Source organism: Marmota monax, unplaced genomic scaffold, assembly GCF_021218885.2.
Source record: "Marmota monax isolate L192 unplaced genomic scaffold, Marmota_monax_Labrador192_F-V1.1 WCK01_AAM20220418_F8-fsc00033, whole genome shotgun sequence".
NCBI lineage: Eukaryota > Metazoa > Chordata > Mammalia > Rodentia > Sciuridae > Marmota > Marmota monax.
The window spans coordinates 4,980,318-5,003,613 of record NW_026694282.1 but is presented as its reverse complement, the minus strand read 5'-3'; the positions used below and the strand labels follow the sequence as shown (position 1 = coordinate 5,003,613).

At 35.7% G+C, this 23,296-nt stretch overlaps 1 protein-coding gene across 3 annotated transcripts in view; it reads right to left on the bottom strand.

The window, feature by feature from the left end:
* Adamtsl1 (ADAMTS like 1) overlaps nt 1–23,296 on the bottom strand; it is a 935,498-nt gene that overhangs the window by 176,023 nt on the left and 736,179 nt on the right. For 2 of the 3 annotated variants that reach the window (XM_058586373.1, XM_046467403.2), the window contains 4 exons: nt 20,318–20,368; nt 15,513–15,717; nt 14,148–14,295; nt 11,635–11,719 (listed from right to left, as the gene is read on the bottom strand). In XM_058586373.1, coding sequence (XP_058442356.1) covers nt 11,635–11,719; nt 14,148–14,295; nt 15,513–15,717; nt 20,318–20,368 — 489 coding nt within the window. The remainder of the gene's footprint in view (nt 1–11,634; nt 11,720–14,147; nt 14,296–15,512; nt 15,718–20,317; nt 20,369–23,296) is intronic. The other variant, XM_058586374.1, reaches the window with a different exon arrangement.

The following is a 23,296-nucleotide window of genomic DNA, read 5'->3' as shown; positions in this document are numbered from 1 at the left end:
TTATCACATAGGTATGTAAGTATAGGAAAAAAATGTGTGTGTATATCTATCTATCTATCTATCTATCTATCTATCTATCTATCTATTTAGGATTCAGTATTATACTTTTAGACATTCACAGGGGATCTTAGAATGTATCCCTGTGGATAACGTGGGACTACTAAAAGTAAGAATTTTGACAAATGTTCATTTAATATTTGTATGAGAATTATGGGTTTTTTTTCCCCTTTTGAAAATTTTATTAACTAGGGGCCACAGAGGAAATAAGAAAATATGATATTATATAAATAATTCTATGATGAATTGAGCAAAAAATCTTTTACACAACTTATCATTTGGGGTTAAAAACGTTATGATCTTTGTTGATAAAAATATGTTGTTCCATAGTGCCTTATTTTACTTTTAAAGCCAATCTTATTTTTTCTTAACCTTTTAAGTCTGAACAGTTGGTTCTTCTGATTCTGGGCAATTGCTGAAACTATAACAGAGCAAAATCTTTGGGATGAGGCAGTTACTTTAGCTCAAGAGGGGCAGATTAGCATTTGAAGAGGCATTTGGATACCTAGGAAAACAGTGCTGCTGTAGGAGAAAAGAAACTTGAAAAGGGAAGGGAAATTCTTCTGGCTACCTCTCCCTTCACTTGCTTCCCACTTGCATATGCAATCAGAAGATCTCAGAACATTTTCATTCTTTAATATCTGTCAATTAAATCAAAAGGGAAAACTTCAAAAAAATCTTTCAGAGTAAGTAAACAAAAAAAACCTTTGGAATGCTACAAAGGGAAAGCAACTCTTCAACGGAATCACTTTAGAAATTTTCAAAATTACTTGTAAAATCCATAATTCTTAGGCAACTTTAAAAATCATTATTTAAAAGGACAGCTGGAGCATTAAGGTTTTAGGACAATATCTACTCAAAATATCATTCTACATCCCCTTAGGACCATTTCTGAATCATTCTAAATAAATGACAATCTAACTTATTATGAAAGGTCTTCAGCTGAGGATACTTGATCTGAATGTGGAATTATGCAATATTTCCCAATTGCTATTTGCACCTCTCTGGAGCTGCAAATAATTTATACTAGTTATGCAACTCATTGAGGTCTCCAAGCAAAATTCTTTATAGGTGTCCAGGACACCACTCCACAAAAACCTCTGAGAGCACCACTTCTTTTCATAGGTTCCTTAAATGCTTAAGCACCATGCCTAGTCTGTGAGGATCTTTGCCACTGCAAAGTAACCCAGTAATACAACCAAGAACAGAATGACCCTAGAAATTAAAATAGCAAATGACAATTTTGATAAAGTCACCAATACAACTATTTGAAAAGAAAAAAACAAAAATCAGTGACTGCCTTTGTCTAATGCCACTATGCAGTAATATCTTGAGGGAAGGAACGAATTAAAAAATGCATAGGACAGTATTGGAAGAGCTATATTTAGAGGCATTCTCCACATAGCAGACTTCATTTTCTCATGATAATGATGACATTCATTTTGGGTTCTTTGAGAGACAGCTGGCCTCTCTGCAAGAATGCCTCAATGTCCCTCTTGCAGAAAATGTTTAATGCTAGAAGTAGGAGAAGAAAAGCTGACTGTATCAAAGAGCACATTTTCCTTTCAAAGAGACTTTACACTACAAGGCAATGTTGAGGGGAATAAGTTTGGTGAAAGTTGCAATGAGACCAGAGATGACTGAACTTTCTTAAGTCCTGGAAGCGCAGATATTTGAGTACTTTGTTAAAGTCATCCTACAGTTTCTGCCTGTCTTCCTCTGATCTGGTTCAGACAAGATAGGAGGGACCTGTTAACCGTGAAGAGTCTGCACATTTTTAACAGTAAGAGAAAAGCCAGCAGTAAAATAATAATCAGCTTCTAAGAATATCAGCTTCATATTCTCTGCTATTCCCAGCCAATCAAATCTACCATGTTCCAGTGGCATTTGACACACTTGATCATAGCTTCCTTCTCGAAGGACTTTCTCCTCCTGAATTACTTGACATCATACTCTTCTTCTCCAGTCACTTCCTTTTCTAGGTCTGTCTTCTGTTCTCAAACTCTAAATATTGCCATGAGCCGGGACTCTGTTTTGCACTGCCTTTCAATGCATTTGTCAAGGATTCTCAGTTTCAAATACCATCAATGTACAAGAAATTTCTAAGTATTTAACCTCAGAACATTTTCCTTTGAAAAAGAATAAATACTAATTAGTCTACTTATCAAAAATGTAGTGCTTCTAAGGTGCCCAGAACTATTCTAAGGACTTTACAAATCAAAGTTGTTGAATCCTAATGAGACAAGGGCTGTTATTATCCTCACTTGGTACACAGACCAGGAAATCGAAGTGCAAGCCACAGGGCTGCTGAGGTTTCACACTCTCTACTACGCATTGCTACCTCTTCTTGCCATTTTCACTTTTGTGTTTCAAAGTCATCTTCAACTTAAAATATTCAAAAGAGAACTCTTGATTTACTCCCTCAGAAACCCTGCATCTTCCTATCTTCTCTATCACAGCAAATGTTTCCTTCCACTGGCTCAAGTAAAAAATCAAGAGTTATTCCTGAACCCTGGATTTCCCTCACTCCTCACTTCCAAGTGATTGCCAAAGTCCATCAGTTCTTTCTTGAGAATATATCTTAACCTCATTTACTTCTCTCCATCTCCAATGCCACCACCTATCATTGATATAACAATGATAATAATAACTAACAATTATACTTATTGTTTTATGTATTTCACATGTATTACTCATTATATATATACACACAGACATATAACATATATATCTATGTAACATTAATCTATGTATGTATATATGTAATAGTGTGTATATATGGATATATGTGTATACGCATACATATATAATATTGATGGGAGATGGGTACTATTAGACACACTATGAAATAGACAAAAGATATTTCTGGCTGTCTTTTCAATAAATGTCAGCATTGTCTGGTTCTCTTCTAAGGGTGGTCTAATTCTCTGAAGTATGAGGCTAAGATTGTCTTTGGTTAATCTCTTTTGCAACTTCATAGAGAAGGACGTTTCCTTGTAGACAGCTGTTGATGTTACAGATGTTTCTTGTCCATAATGATAGAAATTTTTTCCTGTTTATGTCAATGCAAATGATTTCATCTGTTGGAAAACATAAACTTTTCTAAATCCAGTTCTCATTTAAACTAGTCTTAGTGTCTTAACTAGTCTAATGAATAATTCATGAGGAAAATAAAATTTTTGACGTGTCCATTTTATATTTGCATGAGAGTCATGGTTTCATCTTTTGGAAAACTGTATCTGATGGTATGATGTTAATTTCAATATTTGATAAGATTGAGACCTGCAGATTTCCAAGGTCACGCTGCTCAGTAAATGGCAGAGGCACGATCCAAACTGGTGGTGGTTGCTCCTCCATTCACACTCTCCACCTGTCCTGGCCCTGTGCCTTGCTTTGCCGTGTCACCTAGTACCACTGAGCCAATGCTATCTCCAATAGCCACTAATCTGTCTTCTTCCTATGTTGCCCTTTGCCAGTCTGTTCTTCATAGTGTAGTCAGGGGGATTTTAAAATGGAAAGCTTTTAATTGTTTCCTGCTGTGCCCAGAAAAAAAAGAACCATTCTCCATCTTCATCTTCTACTATTCTCCCCTACTTCCTACCTTCCAGCCACAACTACCTTCTTTCACTTCATCAAAAGTGTGTAGTTCTTTCCTGGCTCAATATTTGGGCATATGTGGGTCATTCCCTGCAGGGCCCTCTTCCCTGGTCTTGGTTTAGAGTAACTTCCATTCATCCTCAGGCCTCAGCTTGTGTGTCCCTTCTCAGAAAGGACTTTCCCAGTCCCTAGACATATTGGGTTCCTGTTAGACTCTCTGAGAGTACCTCTTCATTTTCTGAAAACATTACCACTCTTTGATAATTATTGTGTGATCTCTATGCAATAAGCATCTCACTGTAAAGGCAGAACTTTATATAAGTGCTTGATAAAAATTTTTTTTCAATGAATTCTAATTAGGAAACTAAGAATTTCTATGATAAGTGACTTGGTATTGAGCTTGTTCTTGGGCTCCAAATCTGAAACTAATCTAGAAAAAGGGACAATAGACTAAAAATCTGTTAAGAAATCAAATTATACTTCTTTGTTTCAGACATTGGCATGAGGAAACAAAACCCCTTTTTGTTGTTGAAGTTTATTATGGTCTTTTAAAGCTTTCATACCCAAATTTAGTGGCTATAATAGATATTTATTTACATTTCTTATAGGTATAATTGGGAAGTATGTGCTGGTCTCATTTTATCTTGATGGGTTGTTGGGTACTCAGGTAGTTTGGGGCAAGTTTAAGTTCTGTGCCTATCATAATTTACTAAAATCCCAATAGAAATGCTATTTTATAGAAGAAAGGATTTTTAGACAAATGCTGACCTAAGTAATCTGTACATGACTCCAGTCAGACATTGTCTTATCTTACTACTAGCTACTCAACTGAAAAGCTCTGGAACATTTTGGAGTTGTTTCTCGGTTAAAGGGACTCACAAGTGCTCTCACCTTTTTATCTACTCTTTAAAATTGAACATATACAAAGTTTTTGGAGAAAACGAAAATAGACTCTTTAATTGCCTCTAGCAGATACAGATGGAGCCAAATGACTCTTCACAAATGAAACATAAGGGGATTTGTTTGACCATCTTTATTTCCCTGTGCTTTTCTAACCTTTCCAGAACAGGACATGATTTGAAAGTTTGCTTTTCCTTGAGGGTAGCCTATTTAAAAGGACATGTCCCAGAGGGACTCAGATGCCATTAGAACTGACATCCTATCAGTACATTTACAGTTCTCCATTTGATGCCATATTATTTCTAAAATATTTGCATATTTTAAATCCAGATTATTTCCCTAACTTTGATGAAAATCAGAAGTATTATAAACTCCAATACTTTTCATGAATCATTTCTTCTTCATACAGAGTGAAATTAGTTTATCTTGCAATTTTGTAACGGTTTCATTCCCTTAATTCAACAAGTTTGGCAAAGCTTTCCAATGAAAAGTTCAGTTCATTAAAAATGACCTTAATGGACTTAACATATATTGGTGGTGACAAGGTCCATACTTTATTTTGGCACACAAGGATCCCATTAATTTGTCTTTGTCACTCTCTAGGGCTCAGCTGAGCAACAGTTCAGATTTAGCTTTCTGAAAGTAGCTATGGAATGAGCAACAGTGGTAATGGTGGGAGGGGCTGACAAATTTAGAACTTCTTGGATGGTAATACAGGCTTTTCTAGTGCCTACATAAAAATGGCTCTGTCTGCTCGCTTGAGTTTATTACTGACTGTGCTGTCTCTGTGCATGCTGGGAGCAATCTATGGGGATCAAATGTATTTAACCCAGAGTTGAAGGAGGTTGCTTTTCCACCTAAGCAGTTTCTGCACTTTCCTCACTCACATTTGCAATTTTCCAAAAATCTCTTTTTTATCCAAATAAAGACAACTAATCTTTGTCCCTTAGAATAAACTCTGGGCTAAATTAAAAGTGTGATGTTTATTAGTCAAGCTCTTCCAAGGGCTTCAGTAGCCTAGAAGAGAGGTAGTGAGATGGTATTAGCTGAGAACCATTAGCTGAGCTTTGGGTTAAATAGTGTGGTCCTTGCTTGAATGCCATTAGAGACACGATGTGTAAGATGGTTACATACAATATCTGCCTCAGCTTCTCACATTGAGTATTATTCATTTTAACTGCCTTAGAGATTCCCTGGAAGATAATGATGCTAGAAAAGCCTAATAATAACAGCCATTCGTGCTTACGTAGCACTAGCTGCAGACCAGGGGCTTCACATATATTAACTCAATTCTCACAGAAACTATGGGAAATAGAGACTATTATTATGCTCATTTCACAAAAGAGGAAATTGAGGCCTGTGAAGTAAAGTGACTTGCTAATGGGGACCTGGGATTCACACACAGTGGTCTGTCACTGGAGCTCACACTAAACCACTGTGCACACAGCTGTTCTGCATGGAGGGATGATCAATAAGTTGAGTTTTTACTTTGATCCTGGCAGGGCTATATCCTCGTTGGGGGTGTACAAATCATAGTCTCACTCTTTGCCAATTTACATAGTTGGCAGCTTGATGTAGCTAAAAAAAAATCACTTTAGGAAATAATCTGTGGTTTCTGTAGACTGTTTTCAACATATAGGTAGGAATCACAGAGAAACAAACAGTGGTATAAAATATCTGATTTTTTATTATGTAGGAAGATCCAATAATCTTTCCTCATGTACTAGTTTTGGAGTCAAAGCCAGTTTCAAATAAACCCTGTCATCTGCTAAATACTAGTTCACATCATCATGTTCCCCTCAAACTCATTCAGTATGTGTATTCCACTCTTCTTTCACTTATTTATTTTATTTGTTCATTGCCACATACTAGCTTAACTATTCTATATTTTGTCTCAGAGATAGATGCAATTCCAAAATATGGTGGTAGAGAACTTGGGAATTCAATTAGTCTCTTATACTCCATTTAAAATCAACAACATTCTCACGCTGTGCGTGCCCTAGAGTTAGATGACATTTCTGAAAACAGCTAGCTCATTTGCTCCATCTGCAAATGATCAATACTCAAGATTTAGGTCACCATCCTGTTGTTTCAATGGTAAGAAAGCACTAAAGATTTCTTTGAGGGCAAAGAGTACTGTGTTACTTTTGTAATACCTGCCACAGTATCATAACACTGAGTAGGTGATTTATCAGTGAATTTATGTCTAAAAAATTAGTAGGTCCAGTGCCTCTCCAAACATCTAAAGTACATAATTAGCCAGAGAATTTATACTAAATGCTCTGTTTGCTGTTTCAGAGAATATAAAGAATGAGAATGATTTCTATAGATGGGGAGGAGGCTAGGAAATCAGGAACTGGAAGTGAGAGGCAAGACTGCTCAAAAAGAGGCCAAGACTCTTGAGGATAAGGGCTGATTCTATCTGGCCAGCAGGAGGCCTTCATTCTACTCTGTGACAATTCTTGAACTTGAATGCATTTGTGATTTTTTTTGTCTTATAGTTCCTATGCTCAAATCTGTGCTGCTGGAACATCTTTTTTGTGGGTTTAATGATCTGAAAACACAATTTAAATTTCTTGATCATAAATGGCTCTCCATTCTCAAGACATTTGTTTCTATGCATATATGAGATATTCCTTGTTATTTTCCATTTTGAGAGACTCATGGACAGAATGTTATTCGGGTAACTTATATTAAGAATATGAACAGCAACACTATCTGGATTCATTACTGATGTTTGATCCCCTTCATGTTCTTTGGGGGAAATACAAATGTATGTCACACAGTTAATATTTCTAGCCATTTTAAAAAAATATGAATTCACATTCTTAATCAGTGAGTTAAGCCATCAACATTCTCAGACAATTTACAAGGTATAAATATGAACTAATGTAAACATATAATTAAATATTGTACATTTAAATACTATTTTCAACAAGGAAAACAGAGTATTTAATGACTATAAGATCACTATGATGACTCTCATTTGTCCTTCTCTCTGTATCTAAATCCTAGTGGATTCTGTTCACAGAGATACATGACAGAAACTTCCCTTTGCTTCTCATTGCATCAGCCCATTGCTAACCTGATGCCATCTGGCATCCAGATATTACTGCTGCCTTCTGCTTGCTTTACTTTTCGCCTTCTTCCTTCTTTTTTCTTCTTTTCTCCTTCTTCTTCCTGGCTTATACCAAGGTTTTGGCAATACATTTAAGGCCTGAATATTATGTTGAAGTTCCCAAATGATTTCTTAACCATGCAAATCTGTTGACTGAAAATCAAGACTGCTCAAAATGCAAGATCATGGCACAAGGACTACTCAATCTTACCTTTGAGAGGATGGCATCTGTAAGGCTGTCTATCTGGTGAATGCCAGCTATTTGACGAGGGGATATCTGGTTAAAATGGCTGTGTTGGCTACATAGTACCCAACACGACTGCTATATGCTATTGCTTATTCTGAACTATTGAAGAACTCCAGCAACTGAAATATATCTGGAAAGAACCTGACTTCCTTAGTGCCCAGTTAGTCCTCACTTCCTCTAACTAGGACGTGCTGCTTTATCTACTAACTGGAAAGAGAAAGGCAGAGTACCTGAAGTGTCCAGGTAATACCTTTTTCCTAGGACTGTCTCTCTTACCAAATTATCCTCCGTGGCATCTGGTGGTGTGTTAGTGGCCTGAAGGAGTTAGGAAATGAGTAATTTCCTTCCTATTCTACATCAGATAGGCTTCTTAAGAATACCAGCTGAATGGCTTCCTGTTCAATAAATTTTCTTTAAATGCCCTGGAGATCACTGTTTTATCATTTTTCCTCAAGAAATTAACTTTTCACAGGGGTCATAAGTGTTTAATGGCCTCGAAGTGGCAGTGATGTTTGTGCCCATGTCTCAACCAAGACTGAAAATAAAGGTAGAAAAAATAAGAGATGAGAACTCTGTCAATGATTCTTTTAGCTTCTGACTAATGAATATAAATGTACTACCACATTGTGATTTTGACCCACTATGAAATAAAAGTAATCTTTGAGGGGTTAAAAGCTATTCTCATATATTTTTCAGTTGAAAGAACCAGATGGGCTCAATCTGACACAGAAGTGATGTGTCCTAAATCTAACAACACTCTCATAGACTAGGCTACAGCTTCCTATGATAAATCTAGAAGCATTTTACCACCAGGTAACCCAACCTGAAAGATTATTTTAGTGATTCTAGGAGACCGATATCTGTATTCTTATATTCTGCATGGTGTTTAGTTTAGTGGAACCACAATGTCAGTGTATTCTTCTTTTCTATAAAGTTTCAATTATTTCTTGGCAATTCTGTTTTAGTCCTTTATCATAGTTTTCTTCTAAACATATCTTAGAAAGGTTTCTTTCCAACATATTTTTGGCTAGAGTGCTAACCAATCTTTTTCTTATATTTTGGGGTTACTAAAAGTATCTAGCACTCCATAAGGGTATCTCCATATGCTAAAGACTTAAACATAGTGATTTTCCTGTTTTATTTAATGAGACAAGCTGTTGATAATATTTTCATTTTCCATATGGGCAAATAAATGATATTTGCTGCTTTTCTACAGAACTCTTCAATGTTTCTGGAGCTAATGCAAGAAATAATAGTTCTGGATCACTATTCCTGCTTCAGGGTAGCAGTTCAGAAATGACAGCCACAGCTTCTAAACATTACCATTTAATTTAAGCAATGTGAGTCTCTTCGGTGGTGGGGTGGGGGGGTGAGAGGAATGACCTGATGACAGTATATCATTTTTTTCATTATACTTTGGAGAGTAATTTAAGGCTACTACATACATCTAGAGACTGGTCCATGTGGTTTTAAAAACGAAGGAATTAAGACCATACAAAATTATATTTTTAAAATTCAGAATCAATTAAAAAATGTAACACTTAGGACCTTTCTTGGGGTTCAGTGCACTAAACATGTAAAAACTATTAAAATGTGGAAACCATATACCTTTCACTACATCATTCCACAGCTGGTATTTATTTCATTTTGGTATAAAAATAACTGTTGTTCTGAGCATAACTGTATATAGCTCCTTTATGCTGAACTAGCTCTCCAACTACAATCTACTTCAATTCAGATCAATCATACCATAATGGCAGTTCTATTACACCAAGAGTAAAGTTAAATGGTCTAATATATGGCTATAGTTCAATAGATAAAACTATGTGTTTAACTACTTCAGTGATTTTATTAAGATTAAAGTTAAACATAAATCATCTTAATCAGAATACCAGTGGAAAACACTCATTACAAAAAATGGGTGACCAAGGTCTACAGAATGCTTCTGCTGAAGTATTAAACTCCAGTTACAGCATTCATCTGAGATGTGTATACTAATGTTAAAGGAGTATAATTATAGATGAAAGATGTTTCCATTTATTTTCAGCTTTGTTCTATTATTTAACATGGGTCAGAATGCAATGTTATAGATAAGATCATGTTTTAGACCGAATGCCAAATTATAATGCACAAGAGAGCAGATAGTTTAAGAAAAATAATACATGTTTGGTTTTAAACATATTGAAACAAAGAATACATATAAGGAGTAATCAGCTTCAAATACACAGCATCTTTCTGTGTCTTAAATAGGATCTTAGTGGATGAAGGAGTTAATGCCCTTCTAAAATGAGCTGCTCCCAGGAAAAAGAAGGTCTGTCAAACTAGGAAAAGGCAGGAGCAAGAGACGTAAATGTGTAGCTTTCATATATTCATTGAAATATTGCACTATGTGATCTTTAACCACTGTATTTCCTCCAAAGTTCTGCTCTGGTTAGCTGCTTTTCTCATAGAATAGAAGTTGTTGCTGTAGTAACTTTATAGAACAGAAATAATTTGTTTTGCTTAGCTGTCCTTTTAAAGAAAAAAATGTATTACTTAATAAAGGCACTGTTTTTTTTCTGTGAAATCAAGTGATTTAATACAATTTATTTTAAAATGAACTTTAGTTATTAAACAAATCTGTATTTTGAAATTCTTGTTGAATCTCTTGCTGTTTTGGGTGAGATTTATTTTGTGATCTGGAAAAAACATATCAGGCTTAGATTCAAACAAGATGAATCTGAGAAAATCATAAATTGTATTTGATGATACAGATTAGAGTGTTCATTTATATCTCTAGTAAATTTAAACTATGGGTTGATTTGAAAAACATTTCCCATCGAAAATGTGATACTATGAACTCTTGAAGGGTGGGTAACAGTTCTTATGTTCCCATGACTAACAGAGAACCCAGTACTTACATTAAATGAATTAATCTAGAAAATCTTCAACCTGAGAAATTGCTTTGGTCATAGTTGAAATTGGCCAATAAAATATATTTCCTTTTCTGTAAAAATAAGGCAGCAGACATGCCTATCGGTGTTTTCTAGTGAAATCAATATATAATTTATCAGTCCATCAACTAACTTGCTTTTCTTTCTTCTTCCTTATCTCTTCTTCTGATGCTACAGGCAAATCTGTGCCTGATGGCCTTATTAAACATCCTGCTTTGATAAGACTGAGCAGCTATGGGACCATGAACAAGTCGGGCAAAGATCAGGGTCTAAGGAAGCTACAAAACTCTCCTTTCCCTCATCTATATTTCATGAGTGAAAAAGGGTGAGCCCTTTCTTTTTTGGAGTGGCTATACTGCAAAGCTGAGAAATAAAGATAAGGGGACTGAAATGATGCCCAGACTTGCATATCTAATTATGTTGCATCATCAGATGCAAACGACTGGGCTTCCTCACTTTTGGCCTCTTGCCAAGAGAAGAGAGCTCAGATTTTGGAGACAAAGTCAAACAATTCACTGCATTTTTACTTCAGGCCAAACTGAACAGTACTTAGGTTCAGACAGGGTAGATAAAGAAAATTCTAAATTGCATTTGAATACAAAGTTTTGAGCAATGCTTTGAAAATGAAAAATCTCTGATTTTTCAAAAGTCAAACATCACTTCACCTTTGAGAAGACAATGACCACTTGGGTCAGCACCCACGAGAGCCACAGACAGTGAAACACTGCTTTCTTTTAACCCATAAGCTTCAAAAGAAGAACTATTTGTGCTTTAGAACTTACGAGGGCTCTTCTGACACAGCAGCTCCCTCTTCTAGCTCTTGAGCTTGCTTGTACCACGGTAGCTTGGCCTCTACTGGAAGTTTCTCTGAGAATTGAGTGCATGCACATAAAAGAGAACCAGTCAGAACCAATCTGGGATTTCAGGGAAGTTCCTTGTTCTCATCAGTTTTTAGTTGTGTGCTATACCTCAAAACTTACTATGTTGGTAACTGCAACTAATGCTTTTAGGTGAATTGCTGTTTCTCATAATGGTTATATCAAGAAAAATGAAACTGGATTTTCAAAATATTAGTAATTTTAATCTCTGTGTACATGGTTCCCCTTTAGTACATTAAATAGCAAAGGAAAGTCCTTTTATTATGAAAGTCACAGCTTTAGGAATACTAGTTCAATATGCATATCAGGAATCATCAAGCATTGTTTCATACCTTTAAAAATAAACACAAAACACAACATTTTTGTATTGTGGTATTTTCATTAAAATATTTCGTTTCCTTTTTGCCCTTTGGCTATGTGTTATCTATGCCAATTATCAAAAGCTAACAATCTTGGCTTCTGTGAAATTCACAAAACATTGCTTTAGTTAGCTAACTTGTTCAGTACCACACCATGGGCTCACTGACAATTGGACGACATGCAGCTTTGAGCCCATAACCTGTAATTTGACTTGTTTCACCTGTTTATGTAATTTTGGCCAAACAACTCAGAACAAGCTTCCTAACTACTTCTTAGGGGAAAAGGTGGAGGGAAACAAAGAAGTAGGGAGGTTATAACTGCTCCTATAGAAGTAACTGCCAAGATTCCCAACCTGACATATTCATTAGGGTCATTTATGGGCATATTCGCCTTTATAGTATGAGCCAGTCAAGCTCTATCACCATTTTATACCATATAATTGTAAAGATGAAAGAAATATGTCCATATATGCACTCGCCACAGAATTATATGGTATTTTAACAATATGTAGAGAGCCAGATTCACTGGTTAGTTGTGAAAATCTAGATTTTTTTTTTTCCTGATCATTAACGACAAACTACTTTTCTTTTTCTGAAGTAACTTGCTAAAGACAAGACTAGTAAATAATTGATCATTTGGGGTAGGTAGCATCGCTACTTGTCTTCTACATACATCTACTGCTTTGAGTCAGGAAATAAAGTGAGAAACAAAAATTGCCAAAGTCAAAGGATTTGCTAATATGTGAAATCCAGCAACATGGAACCTGTATGTATATCACTTTACAACTCCCCTATCTATCCCAATTAAATGGCTTGATCAATTAAGCTATCTCTGACAGTGCAAACATCCTGCCTTTCACTGACCAAGGGTTCACTGTGGAACTAAGAGTGAGCTTGAAATACTTTACAGTTCACTTGGCTTGAGTCCTATCAGTTCACCTAGGGCCATTTCTCTAATATCTGAGGACACTAATGATGGTCAAAAGTTGAAGGTAACATTTGGAGAGCATTTACTCTATGTCAGGCATCAGGCTGAGCATCCTAGGTACATTATATCTCATTTATTCTCACATGGTCTCTAAGTGAGAGTGAGAGAAAATAAAACCTTCCCAATTTTACAGATGGAGAAACTAAGGCTCAGAGAAAGATGTAATTATTAAAAGTAATCAGGATTTTAGGATTTCTACTATGTGTTTGGCTTTTGGTTTCCTTTTACATCATTGATTTAGATTTCATGATGCTATGCATTCACATCAAAGGTATTATAAAGAGCTAGAATATGGCTGATTTTCACAGACATTTAGTGGCTTAAGAAATAAATTTAAAAAGGAATAGAAAAACATACTTAACATTCAAAATTATAAGAGTTTTATAGTGAAGAATCCTTTACATGTAAATGGTGTGTGACTTTAGATTTTCCTGCTTCATTAACAGACTAGTAACAAAACTAGCACAAAAATCAGATTAGTATTCATGTTAAGCTGAAGGCCCAGTATGACTATAAGACAGTTTGCTCACTAAGAAGAACTTTTCTAAAATTTATTTCTTTAATAAATTATTTCTAGTATCTATTGAATTCTGATATATGTCAAATTTTCACTGAAAATATACTTCTGGAATTCAGTTTCATTTCAATGTTTAAATTTCCAATATAAAAGTAACAGTTTTCTGTTTCATCAGTTTGAAGTATGAGACTTCCCAAGGTATTTTGTACACAATTAGATTCCCTCCTTTGCTCTTAATAGCAAGAAATGTGGACAGTAAATTACACATATCTCTGTACAATCTGATCTCCTTTTATGCAGACATATCTGATATTTTTTGGCAACAGTCTTCAAACAACTTTATGACTTGGGAGATAATTGTATAAACAAATTGCTCTATGTAGTACTTAATAAAATTTAAAATCAAAACAATTTGAAAGGTTTAAAAAAAGAATCAAGCACATTTAGTAAAGTTTAAAAAAAAATCATTGTTAACAATACAATGGGATACTTAAAGGAGTTTAAAATGGCATCTGAATACATACAACAATTAGACCAGTAAAGAGCAGGTTACCTTTGGGCTTGTAGCAGGGAGTGGGTATGATGCATTCCTCTTTTATGTGGGGCTTTGTTTTGGGGCTGCAGCCTCCCGTGTGCATTCCTCGGTGGTCAATGCAGAGGACCACACGGTATCTGAGACCCTGGCCACATGTCACTGTGCACTGCAAAGAGATTGCAAGAGAGAAGAGACTCATAGGCAAAGCCTTGTTTCCTTTTCTTCACTTTGCACCTAAGGCTTTTTATATGAGGACTCCTTATATGAAGATTCCCGGAGGATTTAGACCACTTTTACCAGTCATGGGATCTTTGTTCTGTTTGGCTAATTGAGAGGAAGCTGGCTGAAAATTAAATCACTTTTGATTTCTTAGGTTTGGTTTCATTTGTCAGCAATCCTGAGGCACCCAGTGTGGGCAAAGTCTCAAATCAAGCACCAAAAAGGAGAAAAGAAACTAAAATACAGTATTCTCAAGTTAAATTACCAACACTGCTTTTTATTTAGCAAATGACTGCAATGTCTAAAAATATAGGAAATGCTAGCTCTCATGTGGATATTAAACAATTTTAAACTTCCATCATGGCTAATTTAAATTGCAGTATGGCCAATCTAATTGATAATATTGAGATGAAAAAAAATGTTTACAGGAACAGATTCAATGGCCAGATGTAGATAGCACCCCCAAAGGTTCTGCATGTCTAGCTGCATGTCTAGACACTGGAAGACATCACAGCTTTAACCTGCTCCCACAAAGCCATGAGGCTGAGTAAAGAATTCTGTTCATTTCTATGGATAAGGGCACAATGATTTAGTTCCACATCTATCTCCTATGCCATTTCCCTTTTCTATGAGCAGTTAGGAAACCCAGAATAACATAGGAGGCTTAATTATTGCAGGTTTCCTAATGTCTATAATTTTCTGGTTTTCATAGTCCAATTTATACTCCTTATTGCACTGTTTTCACTTTATCCACCCTCCAATGAATATTAGACACAGTTTTAATTTAATCCACTAGCCTCTTTTGAGATATAAATAGATTATAATAAATAAAGTTTAAAATCAAAACTCTAGTCTTCTGAGCTCTATCATCAGAGAAGCTTTCACAGATTTTAGGATCAGTCATTCAGCCTCAATGAATCTTGAACGGCACTGGTTTCCCCAACAGAGGGGACCAGAGGAGGCTTCTGTGAAGTAGCTCAAAAAAAAAAAAAAGACATTAAAAATTAATTTGCTTTTGGTCATGCTGAATTGACAACATTTCTACTCCAGAAGCTAAGCTCTGGAGAGAAGGGTAGGGCCACACGGGGTTCCCAGTGGGGCATGATGGCGAGAGGGAAGAGTGGACTTATTCTCCTAATGAACAAAGAAAGAGGGCACAGTTACCGGAGACCACTCCTGTGCCAGCCATTTAGGGCAGTCAAAAATGTTGCAGGGCTGCACGATGGGCATCTTAGGGGTGTACATGCATTTCCACTCTTCCACTGAAGTCACATGCCCCTGGATGTCCTCCTCCACACAGGAAACTGCCCGGCTCTGGATGCCCCCCCCACACGAGGAGGAGCAGGCGGTCCACGGGGTGGCCTCCCACCTACAGAAGCAAGGGGAGTCATCAGGGCAGACATGCACATTGCCAAAGCTCCTCAGTGACCTGTCACACCAACCCCATTCCCTGGGCCTAGGATGGTGAGAGTCTCAGAGGCTATGGTCCACAGAACCAAAGACACCTACTGCCTACAATTTGAGGAATAGGAAACAAGGATTCAAAGTTGGCAAAAGTGCTCCATAAACCGTGAAGCTTTACTAAGAAATTACTGTTTAGGGAGCTGATTCCAGGATATCTGTGCTGACTGTAACCTACTCAAGAGATGAAGTTTAGTCCTCAGTCCTTCTTCCCATAGCTTCAAGATTTTATACATATATATGTATACATATATAGCATATCATACACATATTTAAGCTTATTTATTTTTTACCAAATCTCATAAAGTACATATGTCAAGAATAAGATGGATAACAAGTTCATACCAGTAGTTTGCTCCTGGACAAAATGCTTTCATTATATTTTACTTATTTATTTTGTGGAACTGGGGATTGAACCCAAGGGGGCTCTACCACTGAGCTACATCCTCAGCTCTTTTTATTTATTACTTTGAGTCAGGTGTCGCTAAATTGCAGAGGCTGGCCTCTAACTTGCAATACTCCTGTCTCAGACTCCTGAGTAGCTGGGATTATAGGTACTGTGCCTAGCTAAAATAATTTTATTTTCAAGATGATATTTTATTACTTCTGGGTACTTTTGACAGGAGAAACTCATAAAAGATCAACACAAGCAAAAGCTCCTTCCTTCTTGCTTCTGTATGTGTCAGTTTGGGCACGAAGATTCTGTACAATTTCGATGGTCAAATTGAGTCATTATCAAGCTGAGGAGGAAACTGTTCATACAAACCTCATCTACTTATTCTTTCACTATTGGGGGATACTGGCAGTTAGAGTTCCTCAGGTAAAGAACTCCTAGAACAGTGACGAAGTTTGATTGAAAGGCTTATGGTGTCTGAATCTAAGAAATAGTTAACTAAGGTAGAAAATAACAACATTACCAATAACTTTTAAGAGAATTCCATTGATTTTTCAGAGCTCTACACAGTTCTGAAGTATGGGAACCAGAGGCAGAGAGAGATCTTTACCTAATTCTTTTCTCTTCTCCTGTAGATTTACAGAACGTGGGATTTCTTACAACAGAAGCATTGGAATTGAATGAGCTTTTCTTTCTCTTATGTGTATTCTGCTTGCTGATGATGATTGCTATGGATCTTTAAAATTTCTCTTAAAAATATGAGAGATAATTTTAATGAGAGAGAAACAAAATGTCACCCAATTGTTCTACTTGAATAGTTAAGTTTGTTCCATGGAAAACTTTAATTATTCTGTAAGTAAGGTTTAATGTAGGTTGTGAACTTGACTTCTCTTCTGAAGGAGCCAGAATGATGTGTTTTTCTCAGTTAAGATGGTTTTCCACCACCTTTTCTCTGTGCTGTTCAAGTTTAGGCAATAATTGTCATCTCCACTGCCAATAGTCGAGATATGCTGCCAAATACAATATTTTCCTATGTGTTTTTACCCAGGAGACACCAAAGAAATGTCATTATGGGAAACTGAGGCCCTTTGTTTAACTCTTAGGAGACTTTTTAAAGTATGCCCTTTAAGAGAGGGAATAAAGCAAGCAGCTCTGCAGAAAGTTTATCATTCCAAAGGGTAAGACCAGTTCTCATGTCTCCATGTAAATCCCTGAAAGGCCTCTGTTTGGTGGTGGATAGCAGGCCTGTCAGACTGAAGTCAGACTGAATATGTAAGTAAGTACATATTCATATGGGATTTGATCTGACAATTCAGAATGTGCTTTTTAATATATATATTTAACTTCTTAGGATGTTAAGATGCCATAAAAGAGCACATTTTCTAATTGGTACTCTAAAATCCCTAAATTTGATCCTTCTAAAGGGAGAGTGATTAATTTCTGTCTTACACTTGGACCTGATCATGGTATAACTTCACAAATAGAAATAAGTATCCTTTTCAATGTCAGTGAACCCCAAAAGAGAAATGAGGCTAATATTATTTTAAGAATTAATAGTATGGTTTCGGCATACAAATATAGTTCTATATGTGAAACATTATCATATGAATCCTTGCATAATAATAGGGTTATATGGAACTCTAAAGCAAAATATGTTTGGGTATTTTAAAATATAATAAAAGCTGAGAAGGCATTAGTCAGGAGCTCTTAGAACAGTGACCAGGGTAAGCACTTGGAATAAAAGAAGACATATCCAAGAATCATTTCCTGGGATCTTGTCCTGGAAGAATGTTAAATGAGTTTGTACATCTTGTATTTTAACTCCATCAGCCTTTAATTCTTTTAAAAACACAATGTGTTTAGTTTAAGAAATTCTCAAAATTAAAACTTATATGAGCAGTAGAATATGTCAATTATGAATCAAGATAATTTATCAGAATACATTTTTGTGTTCAGATACATATAAAGTCAAAAACTGAAAGCAGGAAATAACAATCTAAAAATTCATAATGTTTTATATCTACACTTGTGGTCTTAAACCCACTTAAATACTTTAAACTACTAAAGCTTTCTGCCTTAATTAGTGGGTAGCTGCTATTTGAGAACCGGTTTTGAGACTTAAGTATTTTTATGAAATGAAAACACATTTGTAGAAATAGCTTCCAATTACTAGTACTTTGCCAGGAAACAGAATTTCTAACTTCAGAACTAGATCAGTAACAGAAGTTCAAGGGGGTAAGAGATAGTCTGTTTATTTTATTTGCTAATTGTCCTTTCCCACTGTGATACACAGACCTGCCAAATGTGTGCACAGGACATGGTACAAACCAACATGAAGGATCATTTCTATGTACCACTGGCCTTAAGGCATTTTGGGGAAAGGACAGTTCTATAAGAGATCAACTCTAACCTAAGAGAGGCATTAGTTATGCCAGAGAAATATAAACAAGAGAGATCATAGAAGATATGACAGAAATCTAGAAACTGCCATTACAGGAAAAACAAAAACTTGATGTTGCTCATTTTTAACAGCCAACTTTGCCTTTATTTTAAAATGTATGACCTTCACACAAGCAGATGCATGTGTCCTATGAATGCTTGTTTTATAGATATGAAAATTGTAATAAAAGGAAATCTTGGTTCAATTAAATTGATCTTTGGATATTTTCATTAAATTATCAAGGAGAAGAAGAATTCTGGATCAAATCAGCAAAATGATAATCAAAGAGCATTTAAAGTCATTCATTATCTTTATTAATATAGTCAAAGGAAAGTGTGAGAAAACTAACTAATGAGGTAGCCATTTAGTAGAAGGACTGAGCAACAATAACTATATCTAGAATAAATCAAATCCCACATTCCTAGATGCTACTGTTAGGATGGTAAAGTGAGTCTCTTGCCAGTCGCTGAAGTATGTTAGTAGACACTGGATGACAACTTGCCCTGGTGTATATGTATTATTTAAATATCTATGTGTGTATAGATATGTGTGGATACATATACATTAAATGGACATGAATGAGGATTTGTATAAATATATGTATTTATGTACCTGTGGTATGTGGATACAATTGTTGGGGAAAAAAATAGGAGAATGAAACATCACTGGGGAGTTAAACTAGATGATCTCCAGGGATCGCTATTTGGATACTAACTCACTAGGGATTTGGAGACCTTGATCAAACTTTGCTTTATTTTACAATTTAGAATACAATTATTTTCTAGGTTTGGCTAAATTTGGGACTTAGCAAACTACTGTAAATTATCCTAACTACTTCTAATCTGACTCTAACTCTTGGTTCTAAATAGCAGGACCAAATAAGCAAAGAAAATAGAGCAAATATCTATTTAAACCCAATTCTAATTTTTGCTATCTGTGGAGCTGTTTCCAATGCAACAAGCAATATACTCAGTACCTAGTATATTTTTCAGCACGTCCACTTTTCTGATAAAGATAACAAGTTCTTTTTAAATTTTTTAATTTACTTTCATTATTTTTTTCTATTTTTGAAAAAAGACTGTACTTTAAAAAATAAACAATAGCACATTACATTTTATGCTTAGGGAAAAAAGTCACACAAATTGTTCTGAACAATAAGGTTAAGAAAAACTGCCCTTTGTGATTAATTATAATTTATTTAAAATAGAAAGAGGACATTTAAAGCTAGTATGCAGAAAAATACCACATCTTTAATTCTACATTGGTGGTGTGGTGATAATATTTTCAGCAGTGTTTGTTTCATAGTTAGCAACAGTGCTTTAATAACTAGAGTCCTACTGCAAAGGAGACATAGAAAAGGCAAAGCAAGTGAGAGAAAGGCATAACATTAACCCACATGATGTAGGTAATCAGAGTGAATTACTGTGCCCACTCCAAGGTAATATGATTTATCCTATCTTAACATGGGGTTTTGAATGACAAGGTTACGGTCTGAGGAGGCCAGTGTTACTCAAAAGCAGAGCTCAGGAAGGACTGCAAAATATACCATCTACCATCTTATTTTTTTATAGAACAACACAGAATCTCTCTCTAGATTGTCTATATATACAAATATATAAAAGCATCAGAAGACTGATTTGCTAATTCTAACATCAGGATGATTGATTTACGTACCGAGGAAGGGGATGGTAGAGGTCATAAGGCATGATCTGCTTGTATCCGTCACTGTTAGGAACAATAATGCCAACCCTCTGAGTAGAAGGTACACACAATAAATAAACACTAAATGATTACATTATACAATTTTTATACAAATGCAAAACAACATTAATAAATCGTCTCTGAAAAAAACAACACTAAAACAATTCAATATCTTTGCGCTAGCATATGCTTTTGGATGGGGCAAATTCTTTAAAAGGATACCGTTTACTAAATTAGTTCTCTGATCCAAGCAGGAAATAGCACTGGAAAGGGTGGTGGCAAGAAAAGTTGGCACCTCATCATTAACTATGACACAATAAGCTTGTAAATGTTCTTTAATCCCCCAAATTATACGTCCTATGAGGTCATTATTATTATCATCATCATTATTAATGGTACTTCCAGATGCTCGGCAAGCAATTAGAGTTACTGTCTCACTTCTGATGAAAGAGAAAGTAACTGAAGCATGAGAGTATGTACCTCAGAATTGACAACACTGCAGCATGTATGAGCAAATAAGTTTGTTCTCTTGGCAAACTGTAAGATTTTCCTAATACCTGGGAAATAGCCACTGGGATATTTCATAAAAAGAAGAGAGGAATTATTAAACATAGTAGGTTTAATTATCAGCAAAAGCAAATTCACTACATAAAAAAAGCTATGAAAACTTTTCATACATATGAAAGGTTTTTTTTGGCGGGGGGTGGCGTCTATAAAGTGTTATATAGTGTTTTTATGGTGGTGGTTATGGTGGTTGTGATAGTTGTTTAGTACATACCTAGTGCCTTGGAAACCTGTGAGGTTTAGAGACAGAATAGAGGCTAAAGGAGCCAAAAGAAATGACAGTATATTCTATGAGGTTAAAGGACGCACATGAAATTACCAGGCTGTATAGAAGTCATTAGTACTAGTAGATATTTTAAAAATACAATGGACACAGAGACGAGTATTATCAGAGATTTAAAAAATCCAGTTCAATTAAAGCCTCCAGTTGGTAAGACTGGGTCCTGGCTGAGGCCTGGTCTCCTAGCTTGTGGAGAATTGGTGACTTATGGAATCTGGATAAGAGGGTTAGTGCAACAAAGCCTCTCTCAAGAGTAGGAGATGAAAAGAGCTCAAAACAGACACAGAACATGGTAGGGCATAAACCGGAGATGCTTCTTTCTCAATTGAAAAATGCCAGCAAGCTGCTCTTGTGAGCTACTGAAGTAACTCATGCATTCTGTCTGTATCCCTGGGATGGATGATGGAGATCTATCTATCTGTCTACCTACCTACTGCCTATCTATCTCTATCTATTGTCATCTTCAATATTAGAATGAACTGCTGCAGATCTCTGACAATTGATTTATCAGATGATGATATTTAAAACAGAGACAGTAACGTTGAAGGAGACAAGTTGAATTGAAGGAAGAAAGGGAATGGGGGGATTCATTGAATTCACACATATACATATATGTATTTCACATATTCAACATAAATGTTTATACTTCTATTTAAATAAATTAAGTCTTTTATTCTGACCCCATCCTCTGATACAGGATGCTATGGTATGCTCTTTTCATATGGCTGGCAAACCTAAGTGTTTGAGTACAAAGAATGGGCTGGGCATACTATGGATCAGAAGGATAAAAACTATCACTGACTGGAAATCATGAAAGGTAAGGAGGGAAGAAAGAGGGACATAGAGGCTGCAGAGACTCTGAAGACATTGCTGGAACTCGAGGAGATACATGAGAGAAAATGAATTTATTTGAAAGAAAATAGAAAGCAAAGTTGTGAAGCAAACATCTATTCTCAAGAAAGAAAATCACTAGAGCACTAGTTCATATACTTTATTTGACATGACTAAATTTTATGTATTTATTTGTATGACTAATAATGTACTCTTTCTTAAAATTTTTTTTTAGTTGTCAAGAGGCCTTTGTTTTATTTATTTATATGTGGTGCTGAGAATCAAACCCAGAGCTTCACACATGCTAGGCAAGCGATCTACCACTGAGCCACAATCCCAGCCCCAGTAATTGCACTCTTTTGTACAATGAAATGTGTGTGTGTGCATGTGCGCATGCGTGCATGTATGTGTGTTTATTACTCTTACATAGCAATGTTCATGAAACAGGATGCCACCTTTGGGCATGCTCAAAATCCCATGGAGCTCTAATACAAGCATGAAATGAATACCATATTAAACTTTTGTTTCTGTTTTTAGAGTTAAACATCCCATTCTTTTCTTCCTTCATCTGATAGACAAGAAATTGGATGAAAGCCTAATCCTGCCTTTTGTTAGAATCATGTGATTGCTTTCTAATAATGCTACATATAGTAATTAAGGGAGTTTTCTTTCTAAAAAGACTATATTTTAAAGAACACCAACTTCTCAAGGTTCTTAGAAGAACCTTGGACATATGCTGCTATCTAAAGGCAGTCAATCAAGAAATAAATCAAATTGACTTTGAAGTTATATTTTGCCTGACCCTAGTGTCTTTATTCATGCCTATATCAATTTTTAAATGCACAAGTACATACCATTACCTTCTCTCCTGAAAAAATTTATGGCTATAATTTGTCATCTTCAATATTAAAATGAACTGCTACAGGGCTCTGTCAATTGATTTATCAGCTGATGATGTTTAAAATGGAGACAGTAACATTGAAGGAGACAAGTTGAACAGAAGAAAGGAAGGGAATAAATGGAGGAGTTCACTGAATTCAAGATGTTGGGCTTTGCTTTGGACTGATTTAGAAATTATGTTTTTGTTTGAAAAAGGAACTTTCAACCTGGATTCAGCAAAACTGTAGCTATATTTGTCTTTCTATGGCATGGGTCATGGTGAAGACTCATAAAATGACTCCATGGCACCTGTGAAAACAGAAAGATATCAAAACAATGGTGCTCTGTCCAGTTCTACTATTGCATATTTGTGTGCATGGGCTCTGCTCTCTCCTGGG